The sequence below is a fragment of the Corvus kubaryi genome, unplaced genomic scaffold (genome assembly GCF_017639235.1).
Source record: "Corvus kubaryi isolate FWS band 111438036 unplaced genomic scaffold, C.kubaryi_AGA036_p1.0 138, whole genome shotgun sequence".
Taxonomy (NCBI): domain Eukaryota; kingdom Metazoa; phylum Chordata; class Aves; order Passeriformes; family Corvidae; genus Corvus; species Corvus kubaryi.
The window spans coordinates 18,738,908-18,755,247 of record NW_024580672.1 but is presented as its reverse complement, the minus strand read 5'-3'; the positions used below and the strand labels follow the sequence as shown (position 1 = coordinate 18,755,247).

General features: G+C 39.0%; 1 protein-coding gene across 1 annotated transcript in view; it reads right to left on the bottom strand.

Annotated features, from left to right (window-relative positions):
* Positions 1-16,340, bottom strand: part of PLPP4 (phospholipid phosphatase 4) — a 52,033-nt gene that overhangs the window by 14,101 nt on the left and 21,592 nt on the right. Inside the window, exons 3-5 of the mRNA XM_042019463.1 lie at positions 12,949-13,039; positions 9,591-9,654; positions 8,217-8,341 (exon numbers count right to left, since the gene is read on the bottom strand). Of these exons, the coding sequence (XP_041875397.1) occupies positions 8,217-8,341; positions 9,591-9,654; positions 12,949-13,039 (280 nt within the window). The remainder of the gene's footprint in view (positions 1-8,216; positions 8,342-9,590; positions 9,655-12,948; positions 13,040-16,340) is intronic.

Sequence of the window (16,340 nt, the reverse complement as noted above, 5' to 3'; positions counted from 1 at the left end):
TAAGGGCAGTGTCCAAATGCCTCTTAAACAGTGACAGGCTTGGGAAACGCTGCCCACCTCTCTGGGAAACCTCTTCTAGTGTGTGGCCACCCTCTTGGTAAAGCCATTCTTCTAATATTGAGTCTCAATATGATAGAGAATTTCTGGCATGACAGAGCAAGTGATGCTTTAAATATTTTGTGATATTTAAATATTTTTAAATAAGATTTCATACTACTCAACAGTCATACTAAATCATATTTAGTCCCAAGTGTCTGCAGAAATGCTACGATAACATAAACATCTGGTCAATCATTCTGATTTCTATCTGCTGATTAATTCCCTCAGTAAAACCATCCAGACATTTCTTCCTTCCCCCTGCCTCCCCTGTGAGTGATTTTTTAAAAAATTCTTCCCATGCTATTTCATCCACAAATCCAACTTGCATTGCCTTCCAGCATGATCAGAAACTCCCAAAATAATCATTCTCCAAAAGTTTCTGGTTACTTAAACAAAATGTAGGAACCAGATTGAGAGACTCCCATAAGCACTGTCTTGGTTCAGGTAGAAACAAAGGAAAACCGAAAGTCTCGAGAGAAAACCACCACACAAATCAGTGGATTTCAACAAAGCAGTATGAGTTTTAAAAATATTTTGCATAAATATTTGTCACGTGGGTTTTGTTTGAGAAAACACTGGTGTCATTCTTTGCTCAGTCTTCTGCAGAAGGAGTGGGGGAAAAATTACTATTCACTTACCTCCAATAGCTCGTGCTTTCTACCTTGAACTGACAGCATTAGCAAAATCCAAATAAGGCTTTCTGCAGGTGCTTTTTTTTTTTCTTTCTGGCATAAATAATATACTTGATTTCCTGCATTTATCTCCTAGCTTTTATCTCAAGAGCCTTTTAATATCCCCTTGCTTTCAAGAGACCTAAATTAATGTTTTCAGAAAATGTTATGACTGAGATTTCTGCCTTTTGATAAATCAGTCAGCCACCTCTAAAGGAAAGTGCCTGGCATTTTAAGTTCATCATTCAATTTCAAGGGTTTTATTGAGTTATTTTTCTTTTGCTTATAGCAGAATTGTAGCTGGTACTCCTGATTCTAATGAAATAATTCTGGATTGACTCCGAGTTATTTTCATTAGAAGAACATGATCTTGTGTGTGTCAGGTCTATCCCTTTTGCTGCTCGAAGGGGTTTTGAGTCTGCAAGTAGGATTTGGAGACTGATCACAACTAACTCTTTTTGGGTGGAAAAGACCCACCCAACTTATAAAGGTGAGTGCTCTGTGGAGTTTTAAAGTCCTCATGGAAACAGAATGGTTGGGTTTACTTCCAAGTAGCTCTAATATAGGTAGAACACCCTCACACATATTCTGATTTATTCTTACCATGGGCTGGAAGACCACACCATGTGCTGCAATGGCAGCTCAAGGAATCTCAATATTTGCCAGTACAGTAGTGAGATTTCTTCCTTAAAGATGGTCAGAAAGTGATGTTCCAGCCTCCTCTGAGTTAACAGCCTTCTGTTTTCAAACCAGACTTGTGCTTTCTGACCCATTTCACTCCAGAGAAGAGCTGTCACTACAGTTCACTGATGGAAATTGATCTTTAGATCTCTGGTGTGACTCAAAGTCCTTTTAACTGAAAAGGTCAGGCAGAAGAGCAATGGTCTTTACTTTAGATACAGCTGAAATCTACAGCATCACAACAAAATCTTCTGCAGGCTGTGAAACCAAGCATTTACCTTAACCTTAGCTTATATATTTTGCCTAAAAAGCTAAAGTTAGGCAAGAGGAAAGGAAGAATTAGACTGAAAGGTAATTAAGCTCCTGCCCTGCACGGATAAAAGCAAACTGAACAGATATAATAACCAAGAAACAGCAGTAGCTGCTGGGAAAACTGGTTTATTGGAGCTAAGATCAGAGATTTCCTTACACTGCAGTTCACTTTAACTTCAGCTTTTTACATATTGTAAAAAGTAAATATTTTACATATTTACCATTTTGTCTGTGAGGTAAGTGTAAACTATAGCTCGAAAGGCAAGGAAAAGAATTTTCTTCTTCACTTCTAAAGGGCCATTATTTCCTCAAACATATCAAGACACCTTCATTCATCAAGGAGGTAATTAAAAAACATATGACAACATAAGTCACTGTTATTGTCCCCACAGCCTCTGACTGCGTTCTTCATTTCAGATTTCTTATTAAATTCTCTGATTTCTTCAGCAATATTCAACAGTAATCTCTGCAAGCCTCTCTCAGCCAATATAATAAAAAGAAGAAAACCAAAAACACCCACACAAGAAATGAAAGCTCTCACCAGCTCTATGTTAACATTCATTCTATAAAAATAAAATTGAGATGCTACCACAAAATCATTTCTCCAAAATTCTATTTTTTCCTTGCAAAGAGGAATCTCTAGACTCAATAAAGATTTTTATTAAAAAAAAAAAATCAATGACACAATTTAGCCAAAAGTTAACTTTTCAAACTAATTTAAGTGACTAAATTGCAGCTACAAAAATGAAAATCACATGAGGGTTTTATTTATTTTGCTGTTGATACAGAAATTTTATACAGGATATGGTAATTTTTAATTGATTATGTTCCCATAAACCCATCCAATCCAATGTGAAATTGTAAGTTCAATAATCTTTGCAGCCACTATATTAAAGTGATTAATTTTTAGGGAGTTTGGCTCCCAGTCATTTGATGGGATCTTTCTCTCAGGGACCAGTAGCCAGCAGGAATCTCCTGAATTCCAACAGAGGGAAATACAAATTCCTGTACTGGGGAAGTACATCCCAATTCTGCCAGTAAAAGGTGAAGAGGCAATTGGCACCAATTAAAGCACAGGAAATTCCATTTAAACATAAGAAATAACATTTTCACTCTGACCATGGTCAGGCATTGAACCAGGTTATCCTGTGAGATAGGCTGTGGAACCTTCATATTAAATCAAAACTCAACTGGAAATCATCCTCTGGAACCTCCTCTCCCTGACCCTGCTTTGAGGAGTGGCAGGAACTGCACAATTTCCAGAAGAACATTTATCCTAGAAGTTGGTAGATCAAACTATAAGCTGATACAAACCAGACTAGCAAGTGATTATTCATTTTTTCCCAGCAGACACATCAGGTTGAAGATGTTGGTGTGGCTATTCATGGCCAACATGGGCTCAATCTCCCCCTGACCACCAACACTCAGCACGCTCCAAGGAGCTTAAATTAACCTCTCACCAAGCCACTATTTTTCCTTCAGTACCAAGGTACCAAAACCAGTTTCATGCAACTTCCTCTAATCAAATTCCTTAGCTGAAAAACCCAGCTTCAATAGTTCTGGCCAATTCAGAAATAACACATTTAAAAATAGTCCCTAAATAAAGTTGAAGCCAAAACTGGCAACTGCAATCTGCTTGCAAATGTTTTGAGCAGAATAAGAGCCTAAAGGGAGTTATATCATGAAGAATTAATCACTTCCCTTAAGAAAGGAAACAAGGTCAAGAATCTGGCATTAAATTCACACAGGATTTTTGGTGTTTCTAAATAAATTGTGTTGTGTTACTATTATTTACCCGTACTTGCTTGTACAAGGACTCCATTACTACAATCACAGCAGCATATGGGATATCTCCCTGTCTAGGATTTTTTTTCTTTTAAGCTAAACAGCCCATTCTGCTGAACAATATTTGAAGCAAGCCTGTATTGCTGATTTGCTATTTACTGTTCTGATAACAACATATGAACATAAACACTTAAGATGTAGCCATGTCGTGGTTTTGGCAATGCCAAGACTCATTCATTAAACTATATTAACACAAGCACAGTCTACTTTTGCAGCATGCTTTTTTGCTTGCTGTTGGTGGCCTGTCCTCATTAATACAGGTGATATCTGGGTCAAAGATCCAGTTAAAACACAATGGACCAGGTATTTATTCCTTTGATTTAGAGCTCTGTATCCTAAACTTGGTATCACCAACTTGGAAAGATGATCTGGATTTATATTTTAAGCCAGAATTCATTTCAGACAGGAACTGGGAGAAGACTTGGACAAAACCCAACTCATAAAATTTGGTAGAACCAGTTGATATTTGTGCCATTGCCAGGACATAAAGTGAGAAGAGAATTTGCCCCTTTAGTTCCCAGCTCCTTACAGCCACCTGACTGGTGATGTGGCAACGTCACAGGTAGTTTACTGCTCATATTCTTCTGCTCTCCTCTGAGAACTCTTTAGAGGTCCCAGGGCATTGCAACATTTTTAAGCTGCAGCTCACAAACCCTACGTGCTTTCAGAAATGTGAGCTCTCACATGGAAAACATGCTCAGTATTCCTGTCACCTTAATTAAACATGTTCTTGACATATGGTCCTCTGCTTACAAGTGGAATCAGTCTTCCTTGTGCATGAAAAAACCCTGGTGGCTTCTAGGCTGAACATGCTCCCTGAAAAAATTTAGATATATTCTCCAAACAAAGATATTTACCCAATCATAGCGATTATAACCAATTATAGCTAATTGCAATTTAAGACTAACACAGGATCTAGAAAGCTGACATTCTCCCTCAGGACCCCAGGATAATAATACAAATTCTAAATTCTGTCACCAAAATAAACTCAGACCTCCCAGTCCACACAAATACCAATCAAATGCTCCCTTCTTGTAGCCTGTATAAAGAGTGGCACGTTGTGAAATCTTCCTTGGGCTGGCAAATGCATAAAGCTACTCAAAGTAACAAAGAACTGTTAATTAAAAGAACCCTACTGATTTCTTTTCCATTTTTAATTACTGAATATCTGGCTTACCTGGGACTGCTTCACTGGATATAAACCTGGAATTACAAGCATTTATTTCCCATGCACATGATTTTTAGATAAATAACACTCCAGGACTCGTAAGTTCATATTTTGTTTGTGGAGAGATCTTGCCAGCCTGACAGAAATGTCAAAGCGACATCAGACATGAGATAAAAAGGAAGAAATCAATTACAAAAAGCTTTCTATCCATCCCATTAGAATAATGTATGCCTGCAAATTCAGTGATCTTTTCAGGTCCCAGTTGTGCACGTGGCTCATCCAATCAACTGTTCTGTGTTGGTTCACCTTAATTTTCCTCTTGCATTCACTTAAATGCTCTTTATCCATACACCACATTTTTCATCAGCTGGTGTGCTGGGTAATCATTAGCAATAAAAGGTTTCTACTGATTCCTGCACAATTTGTTCTCTTTGTTTCATTGAATACACTCAATCATTCTATCTGTATGTCCATCCATTTGGTTGCTCATTTTTGATCTGTTGCTTGCTGCTGCTGTTTGCATGTTGTTGCAAGGACCGAAAAGTACATCTGGAGAGGAGGGGAGGCCAGGAGGTCTCTCCAAGGCAGGCTGCCCAAAGGCTGTCTGCAAGAAAACTCTTCAGAACGCACACAGGAAGGACAGAGGCAGGAAAAAATGCTGCATTTATGATCTTCATAAACATCACTCTTTTGATGAAGTATGAGCATAGGAAGCTGCATGGTACCGTCACAGGTGGTAGCTTTAAAGTAGTAAAATTGCCAATGGATTATAAAACCATGGAAATGCTAATTATGGAAAAAACAAATCTGTATTTTGGAGTTATTCTGGGTGTCAGAATAGCAACATTTGTGTGACTCAGGAACACCTCTGAGCTCCTGGACACAGGCAGGAGTCTTGGATCCCTACATACAAATGTCCATTCCCTCACACAAGATACTCTGGCAGTACACCGGAAAAGAAGGAAAACGAGCTCCAAAAAATCCAGAAGATCCAGAGATTTCTTTGATCCTGTGGAACATGCAAGCCACTCTGTGGCTTTACAAAACAGTCTGTACTTCACACATTTTCCTTCTTTGTATGACATTCACTCCTTGGCCCAGGGAGGTGAAGCCAAGAAAATCATCTGTGCTCCAATAAAGGAGCACTCTCCCTCAGGGCACAAGCTGGCTCTGAGAGTGGTAACAGGTGGTTCACAACATTTTTATGGAGGAAGCAAGGTCAGGCCAGGCCATCTGGGAGTGCCAGTGTTGTCACTCTTGATACACATCCCTGCATTATGCCCTTGTAGCTCCCCATTTAGAGCACCACACACTTCCTTGTTAAAGGCCTTGTCTTGCTTGGATGAGGTTTTAGATTCTGGTGTAACAAAGCTTGCGACTGATAGCCTAGCCTAGAAATGCCTTAAGAAAAACTGCTTTGAAGATGAAAATGGCTCTTGACTGAAGTGTCTAACCCTTCTTTATGAGCTGCCTGGCAGGTTTTATTTGTGATTTATTTTCCTTATGGGTTCAAGTGAAGTAGGAAATACCAAACTGTAGTGGGCTACTTGTAACCATCATACCAGGAGAGGTAGTAGTTTATGTCAACTCTCATCCTCCCCCCCTACATTTCTGTAGTCATGAAAATAGAAAGAAAAAAATCCCACAAACACTAACAGAAACCAAAAAACCATTTTTGGTGCTGTTCCATGAATTTCACAACACACAGAGAAGGGGTGGCAGAAATTTGAAGAGTGGAACTCCTTCACTTTACCTCATAACAATCTTGTGCTGAAGGAAGGGAGAAAGGTGCCAAGAAAAAATTTTGGACTGAGATTATGGAGGGAAAGTTTGCAAATACCTACACATTAAGAAGACAGGAAGGACAGTTTTTAAAACTGAGCTAAGAAAATGGAGAATTATAGCACAATTTGCAAACATGAATTACTATATCCCAAACATCCTCATAGGTGTAGGAAAGCAGTATAATGGTGCACTTCCCATACCACTTTTTTGATTTTCACTCTTTATTCTACTGGGAATGAACTGAAGAAACTAAATTCATGATCACAACTATAAACTACTCTTGATAAAACTGACAATTCTGGTCATCGAAATAATTTTTCTGCAGAGAAGGAGAAATGTATGATTGTCAAATTAAATGCTTTCCTTCTCCATTAGGAGACTAAAATATGAATGGATTTTTAAGGCTTGTCAGAGACTTAGATATTATAACATCAGGCTTCAAACAGCTAAGCAGTTCAAGCAGCTGCAGAATTGCCTCACTCCAACATACACTTACCAATTGATAAAAATTACTGAATACATAATATCTTTTCATTCTAATCAGATTTTAATAAAAGGCTTTGGGGTGGGAAATAGTTGACTCAGCCACATGCTAATCTTATGTCAGTGAGAGAGAAAGTTGCTCTCATAATTTTGATCTAAGTACTCTGGGACATCATTCTGCTCCAATAAATTTGGTGTGAGCTGCAGCACCATAACTCAGTGCTTATGCAGCTAGGGCCAGGTAAAAGGAAAGCCCCAGGACTCCTTCTGTGGCTGTCCCACTGGCTTAGAACTAAAGCTTTTAACTTATCCACAAACATCTACTACTCTCTTATTCATTTCTGGGCCTCAAACAAGAAAGAAAAAGCAAAACCAGCTCACAGTTTCATTCTTCTCATCACCAGACTCGTCTGCAACATATACTTCTGCACAATTAGGAAATTTGAAGTTATTGCTTTCAAAAAAATTCCATAGACACGACTTAGTGGTTCTCATTCAGCAGTTCTTAGAACAGCTGAAGGCAGCAAATATTATTGGCCAAAAAAACCCCGAAAAAAGCTCACAGTAATCAAGTTATTTTACAGATGAAAAGATATTTTATTAGACATGACATAAAACACACTAGAAGTCATCTCCTCAAAACAGAGAAAGGAACCTTTACAAACACCTAAGTTAGTAAAACTAATTGAATCAGATAGATGAATTCTCAAAAAGCCACCTAAACATCTGTCAGGATACAGCACAAACTGGGAGTATCTGATCAAACCACGAGACCTAGATTGAGGACCACCTCAAAGCCAAAAGAAGAGTGATTTTACTGTCTTACTTTATATTCCAGTGGAATATAACAAAATAAATACTTACTATATAGACAAAGGTCTGCACTGGGGAACAGATGCCCCTCAGAATCACAGTGTTCTGTAACCTTGAATATGCTTCACTCTACTGACAGTCCTGCTAGGACTCTGCATGAACTCAGGTGGTTCCCAAGATAAGGAAGGGTCACAGGCTCATGACTTTATTTCCAGAAGGAAATTTCTGACTTTCTGAATGTCAGAAATTCAGACTCCTCCAGTAAAAATCAGGTTCACAATCCAGCAGAAAAAGATCAACCCCAAACCACAGAAAGGACAGCTTTTTACAAAAGAGGCACTGTGTTTAAATGAACTTACAGGAAGAATGGATGCTTGGAAAGCTTTTCCTGCCTTCAGAGACCAGGTCTGGATCACCTGTGCAGTGCATTTCAGAGTTCATTACTCCATCTGGAAAGCAGCGGTAAAAGAAATCGGGACGCGGTCTACAAAAAACACCATGGATGTTAAAAACACAGAAGCTGTAGTAACAGATAAACCTCAGAGTGATTATTACATTTACTGCTTATTACACACATGCAGGTTGCTTTTTCCTAGAGTGATCCACCTTGCACAGAGCAAAGTGTAATGACCCCCACATTTCACAGGCCTTGCTAAAATGCCCAGCTCAGAACATCCTCAAAACAACCACCAAAATCTAAAGCCAGCCTTGATGCTGTCTCAATGAATTGAGAAAACTTTTGAGTTTCTTCCAACCCTGCTGTGAGCTGGGCCTGTAGGTTTGACTGGTGTCATACTGATCCTGAGCTAATAAACCACATGGAGAAGAAAAGTGAACGATCACAGATTCAGAGACAAGCTGACAACAAAATACTTGTTTTGAGCTTATTCCTGCCTAAGGAAGAGGGTGTATTCTTAATTATTTTAAAAGCACCCTTCAAATAAAAGTGCCAAGTGCCATTACTGTCAGGGCATCAGCACTGCAGCAGAGAGGGTTCATCAGAAACCAAACACAAATACTGCTTCCTCAGTGCTGCAAAACATCCCAGCAACAAAAGCAGTGCTGGACTCTGTCAAATAGTGGGTAAATTCAAGTCAAATGTGTACTTTTCAGCTGAAATTATTCCAAATTTTGATAAAGAGGCAAAAAGTACCTAAAACCATATTTTTCAGGGAGTTTTGTTTGCTAGATTTTTCTAAGCCCTTCATTCAAAATTATGCTTCCCTAAAGAAATGGTCTACCTAGGAATCCATTTCCTTCTTAGCTCCCAGGTTTGGTGTGCCACAGATGTTGATGTCACCTGGAAATAGAATATGCTTCTCACAAAACACAGGCACTGGGTTATACAGAGACTCAACTGATTCCTATTTAATCAGATAAGGGGCACTGGCATCTAAACTCCCACATGCTGCGACTCTTCCCTTCAGTGTTGCCAATTTAATGGACTGATTTCAGCTCCCACCACTCCTTTCAAACCCCTCGCTTGTCTGGATCTGCCAGCAAGTCAAACAAATAGCCAAACACAGGGGCATGGATTCCTGCCACAGTGGGATGTCACATAATGAAGTTGTACAACACCTGCACCAGGCAAAGGACGGCTCCACAGGGGCCCCCTCTGACTCCACGTGCTCTGGAACTGCAGTTCTCTATTTACTGAGACGTGTTGTAGTTGCCAGTTTGTCTCCGTTTCTCTCAACAGCTAAACCCATCATTTATAACATGACACTACTTACCTTCCCACTATTAATTTAATAGTGTTTGTGCAGACACCATTCAGAGCTAGAGCCAAGGAAACAGCTACAAAACAGAATGAACAAACAGAACAATAATAACCTAAATACCAAGGTATAAATTGCAGCCTTACAGCATTTGATTTACAGATTTAAACCTTTACTGGACTGAAAATTGAATGATCTTTTTTTCAGCCTACGTTTTTTCTTCTTAGCCAGACTAAGGGCAGACCTCAGAGCATCATAGTAATCATGACTTTGTTCTTACTTCCCTACACAAAGCCAGTGTTCCTACCATTCCATTTTCACAGGCATAAGTCAAGAAAAGAGAAAAAATTAGAGAATGAAGTACCGTGGGTTTGCAATTTTTTAGTTTTGTGATTTACCAGATTAAACTCTCATGCTCTTTGGGTCAAGCAAAATTCCTGTACAGACCAATATGTAAGATATATAGATATAGATATGTGTATATATACATATATATACATATAAAATATATGTGTATATATACATATATAATTGATACATGATGCAATTAAACAGTTCACTTCCAGACTAAAGAACTGGCTTTTGGCTAAAACTAGACTTGGATGACTTCATTTATTTCTCTTTCAAAAGGATTTGGATGCTTTGATTAAATATTTCAGTGTTTTCCCCTTACATTTCCTCCTATGATTAAAAAATTTTTCAAATAAAATTGGAGAATAAGCAGGCACTGTCATATTAGGTAAGACTTAATCATCTTTTTTACTTGTGCTTGCATGCCAAGTCCCTAGACTTTCCAAAGAACCTCATCTCAAGCCTATGAAGATCTCTGCCTTGATTTCACTGGTGCTTTGATCCTGCACATACACATATTTTAGATTAAAACTGATTTAATTTTGCAGTCCACACCATAGCTCCCTGTTGCAAAATGGGAGCCAATGAATTTTACTTCCCATCAGAAAAAAAATTATCAGGCAAATGTCTGATTTCCAGCAGAACATTTACAGTAATATAACTTTGATTATGACAGCCACATGAGCTATTTCCTCCTTGGGCTGCTACCCCAGATGCTGCACTTCAGCAGCACTCATCCTGTCTCCATAAAACCTTTGCCTGAGGATATAACAGATCATAAAAATGTGTTATAGGGTCTATTTTTTAAAGTTAAAAAAAAAAAAAGTGGGACCTTCATGAAAGCAAAAATAAGGGTTTTCTCAGAATATAACAATAGCTGCCAGCAAAAATAAAAGAACAAGTCAAACCTAGAGGCATCCATACTGTTAAAAAGTTTTCCTTTTTCAACACCTGTGTTCACAGTGACCACCCAATCCCATGCTCTGTTTTTCCCCTGTATTGTTTTGTCTCAGTTTTTAATGGAAATTACATGGGGAAATTTTCCACAAAGTCAAATGCAGATGACCAGCAATGCCACAGCACTACACTCTCCTTTTTAAAAAACATACCTGCTTTTGAAGACAGGCAGTAATATTTAGTCTTTTTGCTGAGCTTTTTCTTGATTGTTCATTGTACACCTGACTGAGCTGTGCCTTCACTGTTGCATCTTCCTTACAGTGGCAATCCAAGCATCAAATGACAGTGTCAATGTAGGATGGTAAAAAAAAAATTTATTTCCTCTGCTGCTTTTTCCTTTAAGAGAGATTCATATTGCCCAGCTAAAGTCATGTAATCCAGTCAGTGAGAGATTTAGGCACTTCCAGGGGAAGGCTTAAGGGCACCTAAATTAACTTGTCCTTACTCCAGGTGCACTGAATCCCCTTCTTTGTATTAAACACTATATGAGGGGCAAAGAATTTTCACATCCTTTCCCCCTTTTCTCTCTTCTATGTATCATGCTTAAAGAAATCCACCTTTCAGGGTACTCCCTGAACATTCTTTATGAACATTCTGTGGCAGATCTCAGCAAATCAACAAAGGCCCACCACACCTGATGAGCATTCACATCACCAGGTACTGAATCTTATTAGTGTACAGGGCACTTGAACATCAATAAGCCTCAAGAAGTTCCACACTTATGGCACAAAGTGAACAGAACATCAAGGCTGGTGTTTCCTCAGTCTGGGTAGCAAGAGGAAGATTGGAGAAACTGGCAAGTTTTCTCCTGGACCTTGTAGAGGGAATCACAACAGAAGACAAAACAGCAGGAAAAAAACAAAGAATGTCTTTTCTGATGGAGAAACTGACCCTAAGCTCCTTTCCTTCTTACACAACAGAAAGTGAGGCTCAGAACTGACTGTATGCATTTTATGAATGAAGAGGTTTTTGCACTGAATGGACTTGTCAGTAAAATATCACTCTAAGACATTCCAGAACTTGCAACAAATGACTGGCAGCAGTCAAAACAAACTGAGGATCATTTCACACTTGTGTTAGAGCAACTGGAGAAAGAATAATCTATGGGAAGGCAGCCTTGTCTAAAAAAATGTTTCCAATTACCCAGTGCCATTTACATCCAATGCTAAGGCAAGGCTGAGTATTGCTTTGATTTTACTATGTAAGGGACAATAAATTAAAGTGTGAATTAGCCAGTAAAGCAGAATTTCAGAATTATGCATATTTCAAACATAAGGCCAACAAAAACATTTGCAGTTCTTAGTGCTTCAAGGTATGCCTTTCCAGTGAAAGTGCTTTAATCAATGTTGGTCCCTGGCAATATCTATGTTGAAAGGATCTGGGCGTGTATCACTGTAAGATTTCAAGAGATAGGCACAGCCAAAATCAGCTGGAACAGCTTAAGATTTACCCTTCCCATTGTCCTCTGCTTCTCTGCTCAAATTTACTGCCTACAACTGTAATTAGACCTCACCCACAGAACAGCCACTACTCTTCACAGTCCAGGTTTAAGTGCACATCTAATTCCATTGGCAGTTTAAGATGAAACAGCAGCTTCTAATTAGAAAAACTGAGCCAAGAGCACGGATTTTGCAATGGGTAGCAGTAAACTCCAGGAGAAGATCAGAGAAAACAATGAGGAGTCATTTCCTGCACTAAGCAGCTGAGTCCCACAGGACTTTCCAGTCCAAGCCTTGATTTAGAATAGCTGCAAATATAAATAAGACATAAGTAAAAGATTGGGTGTGACAGAAAAATACACATGTGAACAGTCTCTCAGATGGACTTGTCTTTGCTGATCAAATTCCACCCTTGTGGGCTGAATTGTGGAATTAAGGCACAGAATTTGTACACCTAGAAGCACATATAAACCCAAAGGCTTGTGTGAGATGCCCTGAAACTGCACTGAAAACTGCTATAATGGACTGTAACGGAGACAGGTTTTCTTCAAGGCTTGGACTACACTTGGAACCAATCTCTGAGAGCTATCACACATTTTTCCACCTCGAAGTATGACATACTTTACCTAAGAAAGCCTCCTTAATTTCGGTCTTGTCTGTTCGACGGATTATTTTCACCACAAAAATGACTGCTAGTGGCGTGAGGAACGAAATTGCCTGTGTGAGAGAGAGCAAATATCATGTGTGAGAACATCAACTCCTTCTCAGTCCAACTGATTAATAATTAGCTGCAGCCATTTCCATTTAAACCAAAAGGCTGAATGATCTTGATCAAACTCCTGACCTTAAGCAAAGTGGGATGATTTGTCTTTTGCAACTCCAGGGTGACGAGCACATTAATATTCCAATATAGCCCTCGGTTATAATTGATTTGTAATTGCCCAGAGCTGCATTTAAAATGTCAGCTTCTCCAATGAAAAAGTAACAGTCCATAAGGTCCACAAAATTCACACACTGATCCATATGGAATTTGTACATTTTTTCCACAGTGTGCGTTGCTGCAGAAGGCACCACACTCAGGCTGAGTGCTCAGTAAGACCCTACTCAACAGAAGAGACTGCAGCACCAACTTCCTGGCATTTTAAAATGCTCTTCATCTTATTTTTTGTTTTCTTTTCAACTGTCATGCTTGAATGCATGAAGGAAGATTGTGTCTTTATGATTCTTTCATTTACCAGTGTTTGGATGTGGACCAAGCTGCTTTGCTTTGATCAAGCCCAGAAAAACAACAGCTGAGCATCTACAAGTTTAGTCAGTGGTTAAACAGAACCTTATTCTGTAATTGTCAGTGCTGGAGGACAGGAATCCTCCTACAGGGAACCTGAAATGGCATCTCTGCCTCAGTGCACACTCAGTTTCCATGAACAGCACTTTTATTATCACAGAGCGATCTGGGCCATGATGATTCACTGGGAATGTCATCCAAAAGTCATCTTACTGCATGCAGCGCCCAGTCTGGCCTCTCAGGGCAGGTACTCATTGCTTTTCTCCAGAGACACACATCAGTTTGTCCCAAGCACAGCACCAGGGAGTTTCTCATTAAGAGCTTGCCATGGAAACTCTGATTCTGTTCTCAACCGGTCCTTCCCTCATCTCTTCTGTCTCAGACCTTCAGTTGCAGAGGTAAAAGGCAATTTACAGGCAAGGTAGTACATTTATGCCTCTTGCTGGTTCCAGTCTAAGTTAACCAATTCCTTTCTAGAACCTACAAACCTCTTCACAACCACATTTGGTCAAAAAATATCAGAGCCTTTCAAAAACATTTATTCTCTTAAACAAAAGTGAAAATTACTGGTTGAGGTTTGGAGGTTTTTTTAAACAAGGCAAAAATTAAGCTGTAAATGGCACAAGGGGTGCCAGGTCTTAAGTAAGATTATGCTTTCTTTACTGAAGCTGAACTATGCACTAGTTCTTAAATAGCCCCACTGACACATAAACCAGACCAGACAGATATATTATGACAAAAGACACATGACTCAATCTTCTTTTTATACCACAGATTAATCCCAGCCCTCACTTTATGATTTTAGAATATTTGAGTAGAAAACAGTATGAGAGTGCACTATGTTTGTTATTTTCCCTGTGCATCTTGTACCAGATTGCCCTCACCTGCATCTGCAAAATCTTATCTAACTCAGTGAACCCTGCAGATTAAAACACAGTCTGGAGTCTGTTCCCCTTTTCTACATTTAGGAAGGCAGGGACCAAATTTTGTGCAAAAAGATGTGTTGTTTCCACTTCAAATCTCCCTCTAAATAGGTGTGAGATTCAAGTTTGGGTGCCAACGCCACGTTACTGCTCCAGAAATGTTCACTTGTCTCTATCCTCATCAACAGTTTCATTTCTGCTTTCAGAGAAAAGTGTGAAATAAAAAAAAAAAGCAAGTCCTAAAATCACTAGGTTCATTCTTAAAAACAAGGATTGCCACCAGGAAAAAAAAAAAGATGAAGAAAAATATCTGCATTCCAGTACTGAAGAACATGTGGGAATATAGCCAAGGCTGACAGGCTGATAGTGGTGGTTTAATGGAGGCAGAAATCTTTTGAACAAGCAGGAGCAGCAGAAATTATCAACAAAGAATAGCATTCAAGTGGCAGCTTTTTCCAAACCACTTCCCCATCCATCTTCAGAAATCTGGTAAAACTGCAGATTTCATCATACTTCACAAGCATGTGAATTTTTGAGGGAGATGAAGAACTATTCATGTTTGTGGTATATTGCTGCTCCTTACACAAAAGCATTACCTGGAAGGTGCTTTTTATTCTGCAGCAAAATGCACACACAAAGAAATTTTGACTTGTGACAGACTCCTTTTTATTTATTTTGAAAAGGTTCCTCTATGGCTCATATCTATACCAGATTTGGTGACATTCTAATGAGCAATACTCTCCTCAGATGCATCTCGGCAACATTTCCTTTTCCAGCAGTGAAATATTCCAGCATTGCCAGGCTTTTGTGAAACATGGACAAAATCTCTGTCATTTATTATTCATCCTGGCAAACCAGAGATGTGCTGAAGTTATAGGGACTCCCACACACTTCCATGCATCCAAGGGAAAGCTGGCAGTTACCTGCACTTTCCAAGGCAAGGAATATTCATTGATAGAGAGATAGAACCAGGCTCAGGTCTTGCCAGTATTTGCTACCCATTCAGGAGTCAGCTTTGTCTAATTTGGATGTTCATTCACAACATTTCCCTTGAATTCAAGTCTCTCATAGCAAATAAAATAATCCAGCAATTGATAAAGTCTCAGAGATTTCTTTCTGATAAGCCATAGTCACGTGTTTCAATATCAGAGTACGTTAGTGGCAACAAATTCTGTCCATAATGAAAGCTTGTGATCAGTGCTAGAGTTGTATTTTTCTTCCTTTAAATTTAAAAAATAAGAAAATAATATAGAAATTACCTATGTTTCTTAATTTAAGAAGCTGTTCACTGTTTAAAGTCTGAGCCAGAAAGAGAACACAGGCCATACAAATGTTACTGACACAGAATTACCTGAAAGTTCCACCCACCACAAACTTTGCCAAAATCTGGGGCTCTGGGAACAGGGGAATATTATCATTATATCCCAGAATTGTGCTTCCCAGTGCCTTCTGCCTAGAGAACAAGAGCATGGACTAATGATTATCCCAACTGGTTTGAAAAATAGTTTCACCACTGCAGCAAAACCCTGTACAATGATTCAGCCTTGGTTCTTGAACTCTTCAGTTATAAACAGATCAGAGAAACCACGTAGCAAAGTAATGCTGAGCATAAGGAAAAATCACACAACTAAACTCAGTCTTTCCCAGCACAACAATTTAATGTTTGGCTTGGGGGTTATTTTGTTTGTTGTTTGATTTTTGGGTGTTTTTTTACACAGCTGTCTTCCATTTCAGGAAAAACATACATTTTCACCCATCCAGGATGAAAAAGTCCATAATAGGGCTGCTTCTTAATGCAATATAAACAAAA